Below are 25,039 nucleotides of genomic sequence, written 5' to 3'. Positions count from 1 at the left end.
CTCCTAAAGGCATCGCTGTGCTATCTTACTTACCCTGGGCACTCAACTTTCTTCACAGTCCAACTCTCACATCCATACATGACCACTGGAAAAACCATAGCCTTACCTAGATGGACATTTGTTGCCAAAGTAATATCTTTGCTTTTTAATGTGCTATCTAGTTTGGTCATAACTTTCCTTCCAAGGAGTGAAAGTGAAAGTGAAGTCACTCAGTTGTGTCTGACTCCTTGCGACCCCATGGACTGTAGCCTTTCAGGCTCCTCAGTTCGTGAAATTTTCCAGGCAAGAGTACTGGAGTGGGTTGCCATTTCCTTCTCCACAGGATCTTCCCAACCCAGGGATTGAACCCAGGTCTCCCGTGTTGTGGGCAGACATTTTACAGTCTGAGCCACCAGGGGTAGAATTCAAAGGTGAGTTCCAAGTGTCTGTCTTGGGCTAGCGATTGTATCATTGTATCACTTAAATGGACATGTTCCAGTTTGTCAATATTCCTCTTAAACCATGCATTTTAAGTCAAATGAATATTCCAGATGTGACTCAGACACCACATATTTCTCTATCTGTACTAATGAAGCATAATACCATAGCACTTCCATAGTATCTCTTTCTTCTTTGTCAATCACATAGCACCTTTATTGGCTACATTGCACTATTGCCTTATATTGACCTTGAAATTCACTAAAATCTCCTGCTAGTTTTTGTCTTATAATTCCATTTAATTTTTCAATTATGCTTTCAAAGTGTGAGACTTTGCATTATTCCTTTTAAATGTCATCTCTTTCATTTCAAGCTCTATTCTTGGTTTGTTAATATATCAAATTTTTTTTTCTTTTTTAAAGTTCATATTCTCTCTCTCCACCCAGTTTGATCTTCCATTGGTTTGTTGCTTGTGTAACAATTTTAACTAGGAAATGGCAAAGAACAAAATACATGGTGTTATTGGGTCTTCATGGACTGAGCTCAGAACAGCTATCTTATGACCAGTCCTTGGAAGTTATTTTACTAGACAGATCTTTTCCTCTGCCTCCAATTTTAAAAACTATATGGAGATGTAAGTGAGCACCACCTCTGAGATCTGCTTATAGGAAAGAAGATAGAACATAACTTCAGAGGGGCACAAAAGTAATAGCTTTTCATTCTTGATTTTATAGGAAGGTTCACTCAGGCATTTTTACTCACTCTGTTTAGACTGTAAAGCTCAGCTCAGTTTGTGGCATTGGCATGCAGTGGCTGCTTATACAACAGGAAACTGTGGATTTAAGTGGTGTGCAATGTGCTTTCCAGTGAGTGCATAATAATTTCATTTACTATGTTCTATAAGCTGCTTGGAGAACTGAACAATAGAAAATCTCTAAGATTGCAAAAAAGTATTATTTTTAATAAACAATACAGCATATTATAGGAGGAGTAATGGTCACCTGATCAAGTCCTAAGATCTTACAGAGCTGTAAATAAATAGAAATAAGTCCTTGAGTAAAATAAAAATAAAGCAGCACATTTAGGGTAAAAGTATCATGAGAATGGGTATAGTTCTCTCTTAAGAGTTAGGATTTCTTAGATTTAATGCTTATGTTTTGGGACAGATAGAATGAATTCCAAATTTCTTAGTATTGCACGTATGACTGATTTTATTCCCAATTTATCTCTCTACTCCCCTCCATGAAAACTATGCTCCAACCACACTGACATTCAGAAATCTATATTTCTGAATGTTCCATGTTCTTTCAAATTCCTGTGACTTTGCTCATGCCGTCACTTCCACAAGGAATGCCTTTCTCTACTTTAATATCTGGCTTCTCTGGTGGCTCAGACAGTAAAGAATCTCCTTGCAATATAGGAGATCTGGGTTCAATCTCTGGGTTGGGAAGATCCCCTGGAGAAGGGAATGACTACCCACTCCAGTAGTCTTGCCTGGAGGATTCCACGGACAGAGGAGCCTAGTGGGGCTGCAGTCCATGGAGTTGCAAAGAGTCGGACACAAATGAGCACCTAACACACACGCTAATGTTTGGCAAATTCATTGGTTTTCTTAAGACCCAAGTCAAATATCGTCTCAATGTATGTTCTTGACTTTCCCTTCCTCAAATCCATAGTGTGTGCTTAATACATGTCTATGAAATGAGTACTCAATAAACCTCCAAAAATATGAAGTGACGAATTCAGTTTCATTGATGTTTATATAAAATATTAATAAATCTTACATTATAAAATAATTTATCTGAAAAGCTTTGAATACATAATGTTTTAATAAGTCAAAATGTATTTGTGAGAACCAACTGAGTAATGCTGTTTGAAAGTTAGAACAATGCTATTATTATACACATTCTCTTTTGCTAACACATTTTGAATATCTTGTATACATAGCCTGAAGATTGTTTAATATAGGGAAGCCCAATAACCAATCAGGTGTATATAACTTTAGTCTTGTTTCTGATTATTGAGATGGGAATGTCAGACTACACATTTTCTATAGTGCATGATTATTATTGATATTATTTCTTTCTAAAATTTCATTTTAATTAAAATGTTTGCCCTCTATAACTAGCCTATAAGAGTTCTTCATTGGGAATATAATTTTGGTAATACAAGATCAAAAAGAGAAAAAAATGTTTTCTTAAAAGATAAGAAGAAATTAACGAATGACATTCTTGCAGAATTGTACAATGAGGGACTTGTGAAGTAATTTTTTTTGAAAATATATAGCAGGCTGCTAAATAAGAGACAGTGATATTTGAATTAAACACAATGAACTGATGTTATTTGTAGAGCACAATGATGCACTTTCTCTACCTTTATGCCTTCTTGTGGGCCTCTAAGAGGAAGTATGAGGTGAAACATGGATGGGTAGTTCTTTTGTCAATCAATTGACAGATAGGAGAACACAGTTCATGTACAGGCACTATTAACTTTCTTTTTACAAAGTAAAGCTTTTACCTCTCCAAAGTGTGACAAAGGTTGTGATTTTGCTGTGGCCTTGAACCTTATGAGGAAGATCAGTTTAAAAAAGTTAATTAGAATCCCATTTATATGTCACATGATTAATTTAAACTACAAATGTAGTGTCCTTTATATGTGTTGGTCACTGCCAAGGAATTAAAATGTATTTACATCTTAAAACTGTAGAAATGCCTAGTCATTAAAAAAAAAAACTTTTATTGGAGTATAGTTTACTTACAGTATTAGTTTCTGGTATACAGCAAAGTGATTCAATTATATATTTTTTATATATATATATATATATATATATTCTTTTTCATTGTAGTTTATTGTAGGATATTGAATCTAGTTCCCTAGGCTGTACAGTAAGACCTTGTTGTTAGCTGTTTTTTATATGCTAGTTCGTGTCTGCTAATCGCAACTCCTAACTTATCCCTCACCTCTCCCCTTTCTGCTTTGGTGGCCATAAGTTTGTTTTCTATGTCTGTGAGTCTGTTTCTGCTTCATAAATAAGTCCAGTTGTGTCCTACTCATGTATTTTAATCAGCTTACTATTAATCATGGGTTTTCTTTACAATGTAAACAGAGTACAGCAACTTATTTAGATTGTCATTTTGTTGATCTTTAAAATTTTAAAACGTGCCCCAAATCTTCATATTTGTTTAAATACCATGGAATTGGTACAACCTACCATTTTAAAGTAAAAGTTGCTCACTCGTGTCTGATTCTTTGAGACCCCCTGGACTGTAGTCCATGGAATTCTCCAGGCCAGAATACTGGAGTGGATAGTCTTTCCCTTCTCCAGGGGATCTTCCCAACCCAGGGATTGAACCCATGTCTCCTGTATTGCAGGTAGATTCTTTACCAGCTGAGCCACCAGGGAAGCCCCACTCCGCCTCCCCTCCCTACACACTCTTTTTTTTTTTTTAAGTAGAACTGAAAAATAGAAACCATTGAAAAGATTGTGACTTTCCCCAGTTCTGGAAAATAATATCTGGAGATTGTAATTCCAATATGGACATGCACAAGGAAGGAAGTAACAGAGTAAAAGAAAATACAGTTAGTAACTCAACCTATTATGTTCTAAGTGTGTGGTTTTTATGATTCAAATGCATATGAGAATTTACACTTGTCATTAGACCATAGACTGATTAGGATTATGGATTTTTTCATTTTCTTCAATGTAGTGTTGATACTGATCAGTAAGGAGAGGCTGATTTGCTTCATCCATGTTGCTTCTGGCACGAATCAGACAAGAGGCGCCCGCAAAAATGACCGCGACCAGTAATAACGCAGCCACTACTGCTATGGTGACAATCTCAGGAATGCTAAAACTCCGACCTGTTTGAAAATAAAATGAGAACAAAAAATAAATAGTAAAATCGTTGCCAAAATTGGATCCCCTAAATGTAGGCATTGTTCCAGGTACTTGACGAAATCCTCGTATTTAATTTTTATTGGCCACATTGCCTTTATAGCACCTGGGATCTTCAAAGCACTCCCCAGTTTCTCATAATGACTGCATCCTATTGGGATAGTTATTATATCTCTTCTGAAGGTGAGGAGATGATGGCTCAGTGTTTAAATCACTTGCCCAAGGTCATTTGGTTAATAGACGGTGGAGCTGGTTTTGGAGCCCAGATCTTTCAGGATCCAATTCTGTGCTCTTCCACTGTACCCCATTGCCTTGGTTAAGAAAAGGATTTAAAATTAAACCAGGAGATTTTGGATTTCATAACCTCTCAAAAAACAGCTCAGAGTGTCTCACTTCATCTCTTTTAAGATAAACAACTAGAAGCACGTTCATGTAGTAGAAAAATAAGAGTATATTACACAGGGCATATTTTACAGGGCTAAGCTCAAAATTCATTCTCTGTGCTTCTAGGGAGGTGATCTTTGATAATTACTATCATCTCATCTTCCTTATTTGTAAAATGAGCATTTTAATGCCTTCCTCAGAGAGCTGTAAGTATTAAACAAAATAGTGTGCTAGGTAACCAGCTCAACCAGGTCAGAATGGGGTCCCGACAAATTTTAAATTCATTCTCTTTATCCCCAAATAAAAATTCAAACAAAGCTATTTAATCATAGTGGAAAGCTGTGGGTTACTTTATCTCAGAAAACTGAGGTTACTTTAAAGGTAATAAGTTTGATTTTGGAAATTTCCATAGTAAAATACATTTTCAGTACTCACCTGGCCATTGAACTTCGTAAGTATAGCCCAGGTTGTCTGGAGCAGTAACAAACATTTCTATGTTGGTAATTGGAGGCCAAAATGGTACCATATTGTATTGTCTATTATGTCCAATAGGGGCATTTTCCAGTGGAAATGTGGATATATCTAAAATATGTCAAAGACACCTTGTTAATAAATAGACATAATCAGTTTGTATTAATATATTATTATGTTCTGAAGGTGACTTAAATTGGTCAAGGGTAACAATAAAAGTTCTTTCATATTTTACACTGAATAATGCCATAAAAAATTATAACAGCAGAACTGGGAATTGCATGAAACAGAGCTCAAACGCTCTGAGGACAATAGTAACGTCATCCAATAGAAAAAGAAGGTTTAAAAGTAAGGAAGTTTTAGTATTTTCTTATCTATGATAATCATTAGTTGTTTTACTTTTAAATTACAGAAACTATTTTCAGTAAAATTCATTAAATGTACTCTTCAAAGCTAAAGAAAGATTGAACCTGTAGTTTGCTGTAGCATCATCTATTGTTTAAATTTAGGAGGCAGTGTATCTGATGGAGGTTTGTCCTTGACTATGCATATTTCTGTTTAGTACTTTTCATTTTTTTCTGTTTAATTAGAGCAATAAATGTGAGCTTATTCCCTGGGTTCTTACTCTGTTATCAAAAAGCATTTAACTTATCAAATCAAGGTCCTATAATGCTATTTGTTTCTTGCCACCTTTCATCTTTCTACTTAAATACAAATCATAGGCACTTATGTTGTTAGTGAGTTGTTATCAGAGATAAAAGGAGTGATGCTGTTTGTGGCAAAAAATCTTTCTTTATTGCTGTTGTTTATATTTATGTTGGTACAATTAAATACCAAGTGGAATGTCACAAAACCACAATTGGAAGTGGGTTTGGGCAAGACATTAGTGGGGATAAGTTTAGAAGATCTGAAATATGTGAGAAGGCTAGTTAAATATTAGATTTTCTGATTGCAAGAAGTATATTACCTGGATAGTCACTGCAATCCTGTGAAGCATAGGAGAACTTTTTAACATCTACTCTAGAGAAACATTGATCATAGAAATGGCAGGTAGTGTTTATATTTTTATAAATTTAAATTTAATTACTTTAAAATTTAATGATTTCAAGTGTACTCTGAATTAATGGTAATTAAGTATGTATCCATTAAAGTCTATTGTGTTCCTCCTCATGCCAGGCACTGACCTAGGCACATGAGCTATAACATTGAACCAAAGACAGGATTCCTGACCTCAAAGCACTCATACTAATTACTTATTAAAGTTAGATATTAAAGATAATAACTCAGATAATTTTTTAAGCTTCCTATTTTTTCTTTACTGAATCAGCCTCAACTCAGCTCAGTTTCAGCTGCATCAAAAAGTTATGTCCATTAAAATAAATGGAGGAAAAGAAAACTAATGAAAGTAACAATTGCATTACAATATTACTTCCCTATGTCAGATCCTTCAGTGGCTCCCCATCTCTTACAGAGTTAAATCCCATGCCTCTAAGGATCTGCTCCAGGTTTTCCTCTGACCTTGTCATCTCCCTCCATTTTTCATCCCCCTCCCTACTCTGCTCCAGCAACAGTGGCTCCTTTGTTCCTTTCTTAGGACCATCTTTCTTTCTCTATTTACACAGTCCTCCCTATCCCCTTTTCTAATATTACTTGTCTACAAAGAAACTCTCCCCCATACACTGTATCTATTTACATATGCTTGTTGTCAGCTTGTACATTGCTGTCTAGTTACCAGATGTAAATGTCTAATAAAAGCGTGTTTTGTTCATCCATAAACCTATTAATTCAGGTTATTTGTTATTGAAATAAAAGTAGTATAATAAAACATTCATAAACTGATAGTTATAAATGTAAAAGGAGAAGGGTGTTTTTATAATAAACAAATGGAAATGTTTTGGAAAGATTTATTAAGAATGAATGGCTATAACACTGCTATAGAATTAGGAGTGGGCAACTATGACTATAAAGGGTTAGGGAAACATTATGAAAATTTAGGATAATACTGTACTCAGCATCACAAGGGTTGTGAATTTCTTGTTTCACTTTAAAGAAACAGGCAATGCAAATTATAGATAATTCATTATGGTTGCATGTATATATATAAAAACACACGAAAAATCAGGTGAAACTCCAATCAGTGACTTCATAGAAGATTAATAAGTAGATAAATATTTATATTTAGGCTATTTATTTCTTAAATGTTTTTCAGTTGAAACAAACTCTTGACTAACTCATCAATTCATAGTCCAGATCAGGTTAGATTAGAATCTACTACTGTATTTTCTCTCTCTCTCACAAGCATACACACACACACACACACACACACGCACACACATACACCCCCCCCCCCCACACACACACCACACACAAGCACAGAAGTAAGAGGTGGCTGAATGAATAGATGAATCCATAGATAATCTCCAATATTATGTTTATGTCCTTGATGAAATAAAAGTACATGAGCCAAAATTTAGAACAATTTTAAATGTGAAAATTTATGATGTTTTAACCAGTAAAAGCACATTCATAGTTTGAATAGTAATATAACCCTCTCAGCAGAGTGAAGAGAAAGTAGCCTCTAAATAACATTTTAAAGAATGCATTAAAATGAACTTAAAAGAGATGTTCTATGGTGTGATATAAAAACTAGCATTAACTTTTCAAGTTGAATAAAATTTCCATTTGTGAGAGGCTGTAAAGTAATAAAAATCAGAACTGTGGTTTATGAGTATAATTTTTCTGTCTTTGGGGTATCAAAGAAGAGCTCTTTAAGGTTTTCACATCCATATGAAAAGCAATGAGGATGTTCACTGGAAGATATGAGAAAGAAAAATTGGGGAAACATGGTAGTTAGTCATCTTTACATGGTTAAGAGGTGAAGGGATTAGTTTTTAGTCCTAGTGAATGTTAATAAGTCTCATCTTTTTACTACTATACTGAGAGACTTCTTATCTGCCTTTTGAGTGGTTTAAAATATTTGGAAATAGCTAAGTATTAGAGCTATTTTATCCTATTGTAAAGCATAGTTTAAATGTGTCAAGTTCTTAGCCTAAAGTGATAACTATGTCATCTGAACAGTCTTGTTTGCTGAGTTTGCAAAAAGCATATGAAACAGTCTCACCAGCATTGTATCGCCTCAGCCATTCATCAAATACCGCGTCAGTGAATGTATGTAGGAGGACAAAAATAGGATCATTGGGAGATAAATGAGTTTGTCCCCCTGTTCCATTCAGGAATAGATGAGCCAAATTGTGAAGGCTTCGCACAGCAGGGTCATACCTTCCTGTGGGATCACTGTAACCTAGATACAAAAATTAAGATGAGAATAGTAAAATCCATTACAAATATATGACTTTTTAAGTCTAAAGTGGTAATTATATTGGGAAACAATTTTTCCTGAGCTTGTCAGGCCAATTTTTACCTTAGTGTAATAGCACAGCTTCTCTGTACCTATGGTTGGTGACGTTTGTTTGCTGTAGTAAGAGCTAGGTTAGTTTGAAGCTGGTGGCATGACATTCTAAGTGTAGCCTCTAGGTTAAAAATAATGACCTGCAAAGGATACCAGTCAAAATATATAAAGCACTCTATTTTGACAAGGCTAACATTGTTCTTAACAGTGTTCTTGCCTGGAGAATCCCAGGGACGGGAGAGCCTAGTGGGCTGCTGTCTATGGGGTCACACAGAGTCGGACACGACTGAAGCGACTTAGCAGCAGCAGCAACATTGGTCTACATGGAAATAAAGACAATGGAAATCTCTAGCTTCTGCAAAAACTGCTGATACAATTGGGAGATCACTGCTCTGATTGCCCTGAACTTAAATTGCCAGATGTTACTTTAGTCTCCTGCCTTACTCCTTCAGACTGTCTGCATGTCTATTTTTAGACAATTATTTCTGTGGAGAAGTCAGAATTTCTCAGAGCTTTTTTGTCATCTCTGTACTAGTTTTAAATATCTGAAAAGACTGCTGTCAAAACATTTATAGAACTTTTGAGAATGCTCTCTAGTCTCTCTCTCTCTCTATATATATATATATATACACACACACATATATTTATATCTTCTCCAAAAACATTTCCATATTATGCACTACGTATATTTCACATATGATTCATATATGTGCATGTATGCTCAATTGCATCCAACTCTTTGAGACCCCCATTATGGTAGCCCTCCAGGCTCCTCTGTCCATGGGATTGTCCAGGCAATCATACTGGAGTGGGTTGCCGTTTTCTTCTTGAGGGAATCTTCCTGTCCTCAGAATTAAACCTGCGCCTCCCACATCTCTTGTGTTGGCAGGCAGATTCTTTACCACTGTACCACCTGGGAAGCCGTGCATCATACATATCCCCGTTTACATATAATCCACATATTGCATACTTATTACATATAAAATATACATTTCCCATATGTTATATATAAGATATATATACTTCCCATATATACTCTCATCACATATTGTTCATATAAGTGTATTAGGGAGAAGACATGGATAGATCACAAATGAAGGTAGGGAGTCTCTGATGTGGGATCGAGTTATAAGTATGTTGTTAGCTTGAAGACCAGAGATGGGAGAGCAGGGTATGCCTGTATATTATAAAAGCAATATTAGAATTTGAAATGCATTAACTCAGTAGTGTAATTATAGCTATTCATTCATTTATTCATTATTCTTTTTTATATGTTTATTCTATTATTTTTTGACTCATAAAACATTTAAAGATTGCCTACATTGTACATGGTCAGGCACTAACCTTTTTGTACATTCTATCTGGAAATCAGTATAATTTGTCTTTTGATTGGGCATCAATAAAATACACTCATATTCTTAAATTCTTTACAGAATCACTTAACAACATTAGTTTATAAATACCAGCTTAGTCAAAATATGCTGATTATTGAGGAATCTCCAAATCAGTGCTTTCACATGTAGTTATTAAAATTAACATAAAGATAGGAGAGAATGGCATCTAATTTTGATGATAAAAAGGGAGACAATTGAAAATAATTATCAGATCTATATATCAAGTATCTTAGATCAAGGGAAAGAGAGATCTATTCCCTTTTTCGGTTGGGGGAGGGTGGTCTAACATGTATAATACTGTATTTAAGGTTAAATTTGACAAGAACAAGTTTATAATAAAGTTAAACATGATTCTGTTCTTTTAAGACTTTAAATATGTATCATGAATAATTTAGAGGTATACAAGTTTTTTTTTATAAAATAATTATAAATGATATAATTTTTCAGAGGACATAGAAATTTTTGATTTGAATCTGTGCTCTGTTGCTAACTAGCTAGATATCTTTTCACTTCTTTGAACTTGGTCCCTCAACTTTAAAATACTTGAATTATTTAAAGAAAATCAAATTAAGTATCTCTAGATGCTGGTTTGATTTTTTGTAGATCTTAACAAAACTTTCAAGATGGTACATATGTCCAAACCAGACTTTTTATTTGATGTCAATGAGAGTTGGATTGTGAAGAAGGCTGAGCACCGAAGAATTGATGCTTTTGAACTGTGGTGTTAAAGAAGACTCTTGAGAGTCCCTTGGACTGCAAGGAGATCCAACCAGTCCATTCTAAAGGAGATCAGCCTTGGGATTTCTTTGGAAGGAATGATGCTAAAGCTGAAACTCCAGTACTTTGGCCACCTCATGCGAAGAGTTGACTCATTGGAAAAGACTCTGATGCTGGGAGGGACTGGGGGCAGGAGGAGAAGGGGACAACCGAGGATGAGATGGCTGGATGGCATCACTGACTCGATGGACGTGAGTCTGAGTGAACTCCAGGAGTTGGTGATGGACAGGGAGGCCTGGCATGCTGTGATTCATGGGGTCACAAAGAGTCGGACATGACTGAGCAACTGAACTGAACGGATTGGATGTGCAGGATTGTTTTTTTAAGAAAAAAAAAAATATCTCCAAGTCTTGAATATTATTTGCCTATACTAGAATTTGATATAGTTATATCCATATTGGCCAGCCACCTAACAGAAATTTGAGTTTAAATACCTTTTAGGTATTTTAAGAGAATGCAGGATCCTTTCTTGTGATAAAAAGAGTTTCAGGGGTTATGCTTTTCTTTAAGAAAGTTCTATTGAGCAGAGGACTGTGGCTATATAATTATAGGCAGCCCTATTCATATCGCATACACATCACAGATTCCATACGGCATTCAAAGGTTTTTTTAAAGAGATTTGATTTGAACACTTGAATTTTTCCTGTAACAACTAGATCAATTCAGAGCACCAGTTTTGTTTACTTGCCTTCCACTGTGTTTCGGAAGCTGTTTGTAGAATTAGAATAAAAAGGAGGTGTGTCAAATGAACCAACTTCTAAGCACTGAGCGATATCCTGTGGTTCAGGAAGACGTTGCACCATTGGTCTGGCCACATTTCCAGCTGGGTTTCTCTTAATTGGCCCACCCTCAGTGCCTGGGAAAAAGATGGGGTATGTGAACACGTATAGAACATTTAGAGATCTTAGCTTTCCTTATTAAATTTGTATACATGGGGTCTTGAACACAGAAAGACAGGTTTTCCTTTGTAGAAGAGAAAAAATTTCAAATGCATATTCTGCAGTATTAAAGTGATAAAACCTAGGTTATCATGTCCAACTTCTGTGAAAAGGGAAAATATGTGATAGAATCATCTGAAGAAAAAAATGGTTGTAAAAACAGATAGAGGTCCTTGTATTCGTTAAATCAGTTTAATGTTATTAACATATCAGTATATGTTAAATCTCTTTTTTAAAGAGATTTAAACAGAAGTTTTAATTTAAACATTAAAACAGAAGTTCCGTGGAAGATTAAATTTTGTGAATATAATCTCATAAACCAAAATTCTACACTGAAATCTTTATTTCACATTACATGGAGTTTTGTTCTTGAATGTTGTTTCAAGCTTTCAAAGAAATAATGTTAAAACAACCTTAACTCTCTTTGGGAAGTGATCTATGTTTCAATCAACACATATTTTTCAGCAGATAAGGTGAAAAGTAAAAGTTTTGAAGGTCAGTAAGATAAACATGTAAACAAAGGGCTACAATACTAGCGATAAGATATATCTCTAGGAATATAAAGGTGCCTTTGGGGAGACAGGCAAGGAGAGAAAGAAATAGGGAAAGGAGGGAGAGAGGGAGAGAAGGAAAAAGAGAGGAAAAAAAAAAAAAGAGAGAATACTAATTCTTCCCAATTGGGCAGCTTCAGGAAGACTTCATTGGGTAGACAGATTTGCAAGAGCCCTGAAGATCTGAGAAAAATTGCCAGAAGTAAAATGAGAAAAAATTTACAAGTCAAACATTGTTAAGCAGAGATAATAATAAAGGATGACAGGCTTTTTTCTGTGCATAATATAAGCCCCATCAGAGCACAAACTGTTCTTGATCACCAGTATGTCCTCCAGTCTTGATCAAGTAGATGGCATATGAAAGTGAAAGTGAAGTTGCTCAGTCATGTCCGACTCTTTGCAATCCCATGCACTATAGCCTACCAGGCTCCTCCCTCCATGGGATTCTCCAGGCAAGAGTACTGGAGTGGGTTGCCATTTCCTTCTCCAGGGGATCTTCCCGACCCAGGGATTGAACCCCAGTCTCCCTCATTCCAGGTAGATGCTTTAACCTCTGTGCCACGAGGGATGGCAAATAATTGAAGTTAAATAGTTGCTTGGTTTATGTTGACTTATGAAAAGATAAGGTTGATTTGTATGAGAGAGTCTGTTAGGTGAACAGCTAGCCTGGAATGTGGCAATGGAAGTGGGTAGTGGATGGCAGAACTATTTTATTTTTCAGGCCCATGAAAGAAAAAAGGAAAAATAACATTTTATTGAATACCCATTAATGTGTCTGATATGATGCCAAATGCATTGATAAAATATTTAATCCTCACAATAATTCTTTCCTCCCTCTACTTTTCTTCTCCAATAAAATTATCCATCCCTGTGGTTTCACTGGTCATCTTTTACAGGACACACATACAAGTACATCTTTAGAGCAAAACTTCCTTGGACATCCCATGCATATGTTCTCATATGCTTTCTAGACAGTCTCTCTCCATTTACCAGGAAGAGAATGTACCAAACTTGGTACATTAAAGAGTTATTTTGGAGAAGGAAATGACAACCCACTCCAGTATTCTTCCCTGGAGAATCCCATGGACTGTAGCCTGTCAGGCTGCTCTGTCCACGGGGTCACAAGAGTTGGACACGACTTAGTGACTAAACCACCACCAAGGAGTTATTTATTGACACCTAACATTCTAAAGGAGATCAGCCCTGGGATTTCTTTGGAAGGACTGATGCTAAAGCTGAAACTCCAGTACTTTGGCCACCTCATGCGAAGAGTTGACTCATTGGAAAAGACTGTGATGCTGGGAGGGATTGGGGGCAGGAGGAGAAGAGGATGACAGAGGATGAGATGGCTGGATGGCATCACCGACATGATGGACGTGAGTTTGAGTGAACTCCGGGAGTTGGTGATGGACAGGGAGGCCTGGCGTGCTGTGATTCATGGGGTCGCAAAGAGTCGGACATCACTGAGCGACTGAACTGAACTGAATATTCTTCCAGCCACTAAACTATTTTTGATTCATCATATGAAAGAGATGCTCTTTTTCTTTACAATACTTCTCAAATCTACTTTCTACTTCAGACACTGAACTTTTCATTCATTCCTGCATGGGAATCCCACAGGACTCTAATCCATAGTAAGGTAATTGTTGCAACGACAGAAGTTGTCCATGTGCAAGCAAACTAAAAAAAAAGTCACAGGGAGAGATGAATGTTTTGGTCCCAAATATACACCAATCCTCAATTTCATCTCATTTCACCAAACAGAAATTCTAATTTTATACTTATATAGAATAAAGTTTTACATATGGTTACTTCTCTTATTCCTGTATACAGCTAAATAATCTAATGGTAAAAAGTCTACTTAATTTTGTTGTTCTACTTAAAATATTCTAAGTTTACAATGTAATTTAATATTTGGTGCTTAAAAATATGTGCAGAATAAATGTTATGAGTACAATAATGAAAAAAAATCAATACTTCTAGTTTTTATATGGAAGAACAAAAGTTCAAAATATTTAGACATGACTAAAGAAGAAAAATAAAGTGAGATAGAAAGACTCTGATAATTAAGACCTTGTGTTAGTATCAAGGGAGATGGTAAAAATAAGATCCAAGGAAGAGAACAGACAGCTTCACAGGAACGATTCCACAAAAGTCAGAAACGTGACCTATGGCAGAGGGCATTCAGACCACTGGAGAAAGATGTTAGGACAGCTGGTTAAGCATTCTCTTTGTTAATCTAGTTAGAAGGTTGGAAATCAAAGTGACATAATAGTAAAAATAATATAATAACAAAATAATACTAATCTTTATATAACAATTATTATTATTAAATGTATATTTTTTACTCCCCAAGGTACTTCCAATTCTTTCTGCAGATTTCACATTTCCTAGGGACACATTTTCTGTGAAATTCCAGCATAAGACACATGACCACAAAGCAGTGCTGGGCTTACTAAGAGGATTAACTAATACAAATAGACATTTCCAAAATAAGAAAGCAAGCAATGCACCAACCAAGTTGTTCAGAAAAAGCAATGGAAAAATGCATAGGCACTTTCTTTTTTCCCTGGAGCACCCCAGATTGTCTGTTCTATCCTAGGTACTTAGTGAATATCTGTACATCCATTCTCTATAATAAAAGTGAACTTTAGTCTGAAGTCCTTAACACATTTAATCTCTTTATCTAATAGGGAATTCCAAATCTTAGTCGCCATTTGGAACTTACTGTTGCATAGGGTTCCCAGGGTATCATAATCTTCCAAGGATTCGCAGACTACTCGCCATTGAGAAAAGACAGAGTTCGGGCTTATAAGAGTGGAATCAAAGTTGCTTCTTGATCCCATCAAGTCATCGGTGCAAATGTCGCAGGTGTTCTTCCCAGTGGCAAAATTCCAGTAAGGGAGGGAGAAAGAAGGATCCTGCAACATTTCCTAGATCACAGAGGCTCTGTTAGCATTTCCTGCTTTTGTTTAAAATTCTCCCTTTGCTTGGTTTACTCCCTGGCAGTTTGCTTCTTAGTTTTCTCAGCCACTTGGGAACCAGTTAGTGAGTCAGTGGTATCTGCAGGGCTAGCGACCTTAGATACCTCATTTAACAAAGCTCCTGATTTACTACAGGAAGTCACTTAGGCACTAGAGGGAATGAAACCCAATTCATTATACAGAAGTTTCTGCAAATGCTTTGGGGAGGTGTCTTTTCTTTTTCAGGCAAGTTGGTTATACTAAAAATTATCAACAATAACTTCTACTCTCTGATACTTTCGCTTCCTTCCATTTTCCTATCTCTAATTGAAGCATCACAAACTCCTGTCTGGAGCTGGATCCAGCCTTGAGATATATTATGTGAAGCAGTGCTTTTTATTTCATTTCTGCTTTTTAATTTAACTGAGTCAACTTCAAGCCACACACTATAGAGGCTTCTTTGAAATTAGCCTTATCTGCCTGGTGTTTTACTTAGAGACTTCTGCTTCAGAATCTAAACTATGAAGATTCAGGCCTTTGCCAGAAACCAATATAGACAGGAAATGCTTAACGGAAGCTGAATATTTTTCTGAGCGTGCTGTTCTGTAGCCCAGGGACCTAGTTTCCATTTAGAGCTGATCTCAACAAATTAAAAAATGCTGGGCTCAAGATCACATGCTTATTTTATTGGGTTCCTTTAAAGATATATTTATTGTACTTATTATTTCTCGTTCCTTTAGGCCTTTGGGGAACTATATTTAGAGTGTGGGATAAATGTAGGGATTGCCATTGTTTAATCTCACCTTGCAAACATTTAGTACTTTTCTGCTTTTTTACTCTTAAACCCTTTCTAGGAAGCATATCCTTGTCCTTGGGGTATTTTAGAGGGTCAAAAGCCTTCCAGTGCATCCCTTCTTATTGATCTCCAGGGCTTTAGAGGCCTTGTTGGGCAGCCATTGTTCTGGTTCACAAAGATTAGTGACAGCTTCTGAGGGATCATTAAGAGTCAGTTTGTGGTTCAGCAACTGGCATTTGGGAGCTGGAACATATTCATGTGGCATTTCAACTGTGCATTACATTTAGATTATAATTTGTTGGATCCCTTGTGAAGTTGGGTTTTAAAAATGTAAGTCATAGAGGTTGAAGTTTACACAGGCACAATTGAAGCTTTTAGATACTTTGCACCTGCCCTTTCATTTTGATGCACTCGTGGGAAAATGACTTGAAGGCAAGAAGATCTGGAGTTGATTACAAATGACAGATTTATCTACTCATAATCTACTAAATGTCTTATGTGAAATCAGAGCTATAAAATATGAAGTTCAGAGTAGCAGCTGAATTCATTTAATCACTCTCAAACTGCATATGGATGGAGTACTTACATATGAATATTTTTTTCTATATTTTAGTGCTTTAAATCTCTCCCTTCTAAACCATTTATTTTCTTGGATAATGCTGGGCATAAGCATACTGCAAATCAATACATGAGTCTGCCCCCAGATATTTTTTCCTGCCTTCAGATATTTTTAGATTTTAATTTGTGGGGAGGGAATCATTGCTCTTATTTCACCTAGAAAACAGATTCAACTTGTCGATTTCCTAGTTGAGCTCTAAGACTATTAAAGGGGTTAAGAATTGGTTTGTGATTGACAGTTGTAAACTATTGTATGTGAAATGGATAAACAGTATCCTACTGTATAGCACAGAGAACTATATTCAATATCCTATAATAAACCATAATGGAAAAAATATTAAAAAGAGCATAGATATGTATTAGGTTGGTCAAAACATTTGTGTGGGTTTGTCCATAAGATCTTACTAAAAAACCCAAATGAAATTTTTGGCCAAACAAATATAACTGAATCATATTGCTATACAGCAGAAATTAATACAATGTTGTAAATCAACTGTACTTCAAAAATGAACAAAATTTAAATTCATTTGAAAATGACAATACTTTTCTTAAAACAGAACAAATAGTAAAAGAGACAATAAGAAAGTATCTTAACAGCTACTTTAATGTGATTTTAGTTTATCTGATTAAAAATAAACCAGTAATAACTGTTTAGTTTCACTTCATGCTAAAAAAGCCAATGTCTTTAGATTAAAATGATGTCTGACCTAGTGGATATTGTTAGTAGGTTTCTGCTATAAGCCTCAAAGTGGTAGAGAACATGGAAACACAGGAATTCAATTAGAATATGCCAATTTAAATGAAAAGTATTATTTTTGTAGTTTAAACCCTGTATATATCATACAAAGTCATCAACTTATAAAATGAGCTATACATTTGGAACTTGGAAGACTGAAAAGTAATATCAGTCTTTCCTCATCCAAACAAGGAGGGGCTATTGGTTTACATTTCAGAAGGGCTACAGATCAAATGAGAGTCCTACATTGCAAACTATATGAGGGTCATTTTTTCAATGGCAGAGTTGTAGACTATGTCCAGTGCTTTAATTCACACCTACAAATATCTCATTTGGCTTCCTGACCATTGATGTGACTTTTCTTTTCACTTCACTAAGGATAAAGATTAATAAATGAGGGAATGATTAGCACAGGGAAAGACATAACAGAACGTCAAAGGCAGGTTAATAACGTGAAACCGCTCTGTCATCACCTGTTTTGATCATTCAGGACACAGTGAGTTAATGACTTACAAACAAGGTACCCTCTCTGTAAAGGATACGAATGTGGCCCTGTCTCGTGCATACCTGGATGTCTCTCTCCAGCTGCAGCAGGTGGTACCTGTGCCATGTGAGAAATGCTGGTCCCTCGTGAGAGAAATCCACTTCACCAAAGCTTTCCTGTCCTGCTCCCAGGAAAGTCTTTTTGACTGAGTAGTAGTGTGTCCAAACAAAGTAGTTATAAATGGAGATGTTCTCAAACTGTGGTGTGTTGCCATCTGGCCCCAATATTTCTTCTGACCTCCTGGTGGCGATGACAAACTGAGGGTGAGTGGTGTGCTTTGCCATATCCAGAGCCTGGACAAAGCGGTTCTTTTCTTCTGTGCTTAAGTCCAGAAGGTTTCTCCTGACTTTAGGGACACAAAATTCAAATGTGAAAACATCTGCCATGTGAGCATGGATAGAGAATACTCAATCATCTTGTAACCCCATGTCCCACTAACCCATGAATGATAATTGGCATCTGTGCTCACATCATATTATACTTTAAAAAATATCGCTAGCTAAAATCCCTTCTTCATGTCTGCTTTCTCTGTCTAATCTCCTCCCTCTTTCTCCAACTTACTCTATTTAGAGTAAGAGCTTTCCTTAATCTTACCATGGACTTTATGATTCTATGATCCTGCTGTAGATTTCTGCTCACTATTTGCATATTTCTTGTAATTTTCTACCTTTTAATACCATAAATTTTGCAAAAATATAGTATATGGTTTAGCATAGTGGTTAGGACCAGAGTCTAATTCTGTTACTTGGCACATATTTCTCTAAGCATCAGTTTTTCATCTGTAAAGTATGTGTAGAAATACCTGCTTTATAGAGCTGTAATGATTAAAGAGGACACGCATAAAAAAACTTGGACAAGAGCCTGGTTCATAATAAAGACTCACCACAGACATAGAGAACAAATTTATGACCACCAAAGGGGTAGGTGGGAGGGATAAATTAGGAGTTTGGGACTGACATGTACACACTACTATATATGAAATAGATAACCAACAAATATATACTGTATAGCATGGGGAACCATACTCATTCTTTTTTAATAACCTATAAGAGAAAAATCTGAAAGAAATAGATATGCATAATTGAATCACTTTGCAGTCCGCCTGAAACTAATACAATAATGTAAATTTAAAACAGAAAGCTCAGTAAGTGTCCTGTGAAACTCTCGATCTCATGTTTGGCACAAAGAGAACAATCCAGTACTGCTGGCTGTTACTATTTAAATTTCTGTCATTTATTGTTGTTTAGGCTGCAGTCCAGGCTCACCCTGTAGAATGGCTGAACTTAATCATCAGAGTCGGGAACATCTTTGTGGTCAGCAAGGGCTGTGCAGGAAGCTCATGGATTAGAGCTGGACAGATCTCAGTGTGAACTCCAGGCTTCCCACATACCAGTTACGTGGAGTTGACCTTTCTGAGCTCCAATATGTATTCACAATTAACATAACTGCCTTGCAAAGTTACTGAAAGGTCTAGTCATAAACATCTGGCATTGTTCCTATTATAAAGGGGTTGCTCAACAAATCTTGTGAAAGGAAATGTTATTAGTCAGAAGACCTGAGTTTCAACTTCAACTCCTTAAATACATTTCTTAGCTTCTCTAAGCCTCAGTTTCCTCAGCTATGAAAAGTGAGGCTTGAATTTTACAATTTCTAGGAGTTCTTAAACCTCAACTGATTTGAAGGTCTGCAATATTAAATGTGTTGCGTTCCATGCAGGACTATGCATCCATTCAGTCTCCGCTTACCTGTGAGAACCCTCTGGTCACAGGCAGCCCCTCCCCAGCCAGGGCGGCAGGTTCCACAGTTGTGTCCTGAGAAATTGCCACTGCAGCGGCATGTCCTGTTGAAGAAGCGTGTGGGCCAGGCCTCTCGGTCGTCTCGGCCATCATGTGGGTAGTGGTGGCTGTGGGGCCGGGAGTCGGCTATCACCACCTCACATCTACCCCTCCCTGATGAGAAACCGCAGCGGTCAGACCCAGGCCCAGACAGTGGGGACAGGTCTGGGCAACACACGCCATTCCTCAAAGCCTCAATGGTAGCGCACTCTCTCGGGAACTGAGCCCAGGCCTGCTGGAAGAAAAGCAGGACCAGGAACATGTAACCCAGAGAGAGGAGTGTAGGAGATTTCATTCTGCTTGAAGCAAGAATGCAGGACAGCTTCTGGTTTGCAGCCCTTTGTGTAGAGAAGGAGGCACGTAGATAAAAATCAAGCTGAAAAGAAAATAGCAAAATGAAATTATGCAAGTTTTTTAGTATCATTATAAATGGCATGAGGCCCTTCCCAACCCAACTTCAAAATGCTTTTCATGTCTGTAAGATGACATTACAAAAATAGTAATTTACCTTTAAAAATTTGACAGGTATAGTATCTATGTAATTAAATCCCCTGTCCTAGTCATTTAATTTTCTTCATTTTAATTTCTATTTATATAAAAAGTACTTCTCATGGATGTCATTATCAAAAATACTCATTAACAGGTCAGCACCATTAATTACATTTATCCATGGAGCTGAAAGAAGAATTGGGGGCAGATTTCTAGCAAGTTAGTTTCCAGGACTTCAGGTCCCCATATTCTCATGCAGTTTTGGTGGGAATCCACCCACTCCCCGTAGAGTTTCTCTCCAGTACCTTGAACTCCTGAAGGCATTCTCTGCTGAACCTTGCTTAGAGCTGAGTGTTTTATATTTGCTTGTTTCCCCTTGATGTCAGAACTTTTAATTGCTTGTGGGTTTTCTTCCTGATAGCTAATCTCAAATCAGTGCACCCCAACTGGGAGGGGCCAGTCCTCTTTTCTACCCTTTACTAATCCTTTTTCACTTCAGTGAGTTTTTCTGCCCTTTAAGTATTTGGATAGCACATGATTGCCTTCCCACTGATTTCCTTGTGATGCTTAAAGTTTTAAGAAAAGGTCAGAGCCATGAATTTGGAATACAAATCAGAGAAATTAGAGAGCTTTTGTTTTCATTGCAGATAATTTTATTTTTTCCTTTGGCAATGTATCTTTAAAGGATGAAATGAGATTATTTACCTCTTTCTTGGTGATAAAGGGCTAGGCTAGTGTTTGTACCTGATGGTAGCTTTTGACTATGTTTCATCTTGCAAACAGATACTGCTGTTTTTAATGTGTCCAGAGAGACTAACTGTAGTAGAAAAAGCATCAGGTACAATTACAGCAACTCACATACCATTGCCTGCTGGCATTGACAGTTGGGTACTCCAACTCCCTTACGTCCAATAGGTGGGTGTTCATCTCCATCTCCATGGCAAAGGATCCCAGGGTCACTGCTACATGTAATGTTTAGAAAATGACCACCGAATAGCTTTCTTTTCCTGCAGTCTCTGCAAGCAGTCTTAAGTTAATGGCACTTAGGGTAATAGATTCATGTATTTCAAAAGAATTTTTTCTCTGGAGTTGAAAACCCATACATGTAAAATTGTTCTTCAGAATAATCTTTAGTTTGAAATGCATAATTACTATGCAAAAGTTATCAGAATTTGTGATCAGGGTTAGCTGTCCTATTTGACCCTCAGTCATAAAATTGTCCAGAAACCTGTATAAAGGACTGGGGCATATGGTACAAATGAAAAGCCAACCAAGGCTATGTTTACAAATTAAGATAAAAAGAATAAGGATTTCCTGTTCATAGCCTCTTGTTAAGACCACCAACATGATTTATTACAGCCTTGTCAAGCCATGGTTATTAAGATTTATGTTTATACATCTAAAATGTTATTTTTTAAAATTTATTTTTATATTTTGTTATGTATGCAATAGTCTACTAATACAATATTAGGATATTTCCTAAAATGATTGCAAAAATGCTGTCATCATTACTATCTAAATAGGTTTCAGTGACCAAACTTTTTTTCCACTATGTTTTTGAGTGGAATACATAGTTGTTGCATGTGGCAGTATTTTATGTTTTTTTAAAGGTCAACTTGATATGTCATTGGTAAGAATATTCTCTCTCTTTGTGTATATATCCATTCTCTTGTTAGTGAAGATTTGGATTATTTTCTTGGATTTTTAATTTTTTTGTCTTATTACAATGCTGCTATAAAGAGTCTTCTAAATGTTTGTTTTTGAACATATAAGAATTTCTCCTCATAAGTATCTAGGAAGTGAATTCATAGTCATAGGATTCATGAATATTTATGTTAGTTTTAAATTGTTTTCCACAGTGGTTGTATCAATTTATATTCCCTCCAGAGTGCTTAATATTGGTTCACAAACTTGCTAACATTTGGTAATAATAGATTTAATTGACATATATAGATACAGATAATTCATTCATCTTAATGACTAATATGTTTTAATACTATTCTTGTGATTTGATCCCTTCTGTTTCTTTGATTGTAAATGTTTTTTCATGTGTAGTACCCACTTTTTGTATGTATATTTGACTCATTTTGTTTTTTACAGTTTATTAACCTTTTTATTTCGTTGGAGTATAGCTGATTAACAATGTTGTGCTGGTTTCAGGTGGACAGCACTGGGACTCAGCCGTGCATAAACATGTATCCACTCTTCCTGTCTTGCCTCCCATCCAGGCTGCCACATAACATTGAGCAGAGTTCCCTGTTCTATACAGTAGGTTGCCCATTGTTTATATTTTTTGTATTTTTGCTATATAGGACTTCTTTATGTATTCTGGCTTCCTAATTTTCTGTCAGATAACTATATTGAAAATATTGAAAATAGCATATTCTGATTTATAGCTTAGGTTTTGCATTCTTTTTTTTTTTTTGCCTGAGTTTATTTATTTATTTTTTTAATTAGTTTTTTATTTTTTAAATTTTAAAATCTTTAATTCTTACATGCGTTCCCAAACATGAACCCCCCTCCCACCTCCCTCCCCATAACATCTCTCTGGGTCATCCCCATGCACCAGCCCCAAGCATGCTGCATCCTGCGTCAGACATAGACTGGCGATTCAATTCTTACATGATAGTATACTTGTTAGAATGTCATTCTCCCAAATCATCCCACCCTCTCCCTCTCCGAGTCCAAAAGTCCATTATACACATCTGTGTCTCTTTCCCTGTCTTGCATACAGGGTCGTCATTGCCATCTTCCTAAATTCCATATATATGTGTTAGTATACTGTATTGGTGTTTTTCTTTCTGGCTTACTTCACTCTGTATAATCGGCTCCAGTTTCATCCATCTCATCAGAACTGATTCAAATGAATTCTTTTTTATGGCTGAGTAATACTCCATTGTGTATATGTACCACAGCTTTCTTATCCATTAGGTTTTGCATTCTTGACACAGTTTTCTTTTTTTTTTTTTTTTTTAGACAATTCAGTTTTATTCATGGACTTACAACCCTGATTTGTAATATAGATTTGCCTTATAAATTCTTCATAAAAGTTGTTCTGTCCTTAAGATTTTATAATATTTGTATCAAAAGCAACATGCGTTAATCAGCAGGTCTAAAAATTTTCTTTTAAATTGACTTAGAATAATTCTGCAAATTTGCGGACTGGGGAGAATCAGTCACTTACTGTGTTTCTCTAGATCAAAAAATGCAGTACCTAAAAAATTATCTTGACTTTTTTGACAGTTTTCTGATGATTAGTAGTTTTTTCATTTTAATGTCTTTGTATCAGCCTTTTACTTTGTTAATAGCTTCCATATCTTAAGAAATCCTTCCCCTTGTATAAGCAATGAACTATTTTTTGATATTGTCTTCAGCATTAAAAATTTAAATATTGCTTTTCACATTTCAGTCTTTAAACACATATGGAATTAGGTCTTCTGCATAATGTGAATAAGAATCTCAGTTAAATTTTTATTTCACACCAAAACTCAGTTTTTACTAAGCACCATTACAGACAGGCCTTTCCTTTCCCAGCCATCTGCAGTATCACTCTTTCCGGTTTTCATTTATGAATGAACTTATTTCTACCATTGCTGTTCTGTCCTGTAGGTGAGTTTGACTATCCTTGTGTTGATGCTATATATTTTTTAAAAATCTAGTCACATCATAGGTCAGGAATCAATGTCAAAATACGTGTGGAACACTCCTTGGCCCCCTGCAGAAATTATTTCTGAGATTTCTTTGATGGAAGCTAAGTTTTATACAATAATTTTGCCTTATAAGGTTAGCAGATACACACTGTTATATATAGAATGGATAGATAGCAAGGTCCTACTATATAGTACTTGGAACTATATTTATTAACACCCTGTAAGAAACCATACAGGTCTTCCCTGGTGGCTCAGTGGTAAAGAATCCACCTGCCAGGGCAGGAGACATGGGTAGAATCCCTGGGTCAGGAAGATCCCTTGGAGAAGAAAAGGGCAACCCATTCCAGTATTCTTGCCTGGGAAATCCCATGGCAAGCTATAGTCTATGGGGTTGCAAAAGAGTCAAACATGACTTAGTGATTAAGCAGCAGCAGCAGCAGCAGCAGCAGCAGCAATAAACTATACAGAAAAAGGAACGGAAAAAAGAATTGGGCTATTCAGAAATATACACATGAGCAGGATATAAAGACTTATTAGTAACCACCATTAGTGTACATTCATATATTCAAAGCTGATGTGAAGCTTGTATCTCAAGAAAAAGGGCTAGTCCTTCCAGCCTAATGTTTCCTTTGAAGTCTTACAATAGTCATTTATAAAAGATGGAATCAAAAAGCTAAAGGATAAAGACCAAGAATTTAGGTTAAGTTGAGGAGAAAAAGAGTTTCAGAATGCCTTTGTTTTTCCAGAAATATTTTTGATGTATGTTAATATATTTAGTGATCATTTGTAGTAAACAGTATTGAATATGTTCATTGTTCGATTGGATTACATGTTATTAAATTATATGCTTAGTTATACTAAGCTTAGTATAATAGCTAGAATACCAAAGGCATTAAGGCAACTCAAAGTCATCTGTTAGGCTGGTCATGTGGCTTTGCCTCATGGAGAAGCTTAAATTCTGTGAAAGCAAAGAGGAAGAATGTTAGGGTTGTGTTTTTGTGTCACTGAGCAGAGATTCAATCAAATATAACATTGCTATTTTAGAATATTTCAAGTTGACATCTCAGACAATGTAGTTTCTGATCAAATGTACCATTACTTTCTTAATTGAGTTTTCTAAACTGCAGGACGACAGAGGATGAGATGGTTGGATGGCATCACTGACTCAATGG

At 36.1% G+C, this 25,039-nt stretch overlaps 1 protein-coding gene across 2 annotated transcripts; it reads right to left on the bottom strand.

Moving 5' to 3' along the window:
• Positions 1-2,158: 2,158 nt before the first annotated feature.
• TYRP1 (tyrosinase related protein 1) lies at positions 2,159-20,550 on the bottom strand. Of its 2 annotated transcripts, XM_042242266.2 has the most exons (8): positions 20,523-20,550; positions 19,639-20,104; positions 17,917-18,239; positions 14,965-15,169; positions 11,436-11,603; positions 8,289-8,468; positions 5,132-5,278; positions 2,159-4,278 (listed from the first exon to the last, which is right to left on the bottom strand). In XM_042242266.2, exons 2-8 carry the CDS (start codon positions 20,021-20,023, stop codon positions 4,073-4,075), a joined length of 1,614 nt encoding a protein of 537 aa, XP_042098200.1. In that variant the 5' UTR covers positions 20,024-20,104; positions 20,523-20,550; the 3' UTR covers positions 2,159-4,072.
• Positions 20,551-25,039: the final 4,489 nt, after the last annotated feature.

Source organism: Ovis aries, chromosome 2, assembly GCF_016772045.2.
Source record: "Ovis aries strain OAR_USU_Benz2616 breed Rambouillet chromosome 2, ARS-UI_Ramb_v3.0, whole genome shotgun sequence".
Lineage (NCBI taxonomy): Eukaryota > Metazoa > Chordata > Mammalia > Artiodactyla > Bovidae > Ovis > Ovis aries.
Note: the sequence above shows the minus strand (reverse complement) of the source record. Positions and strands in the feature narration are given on the sequence as shown.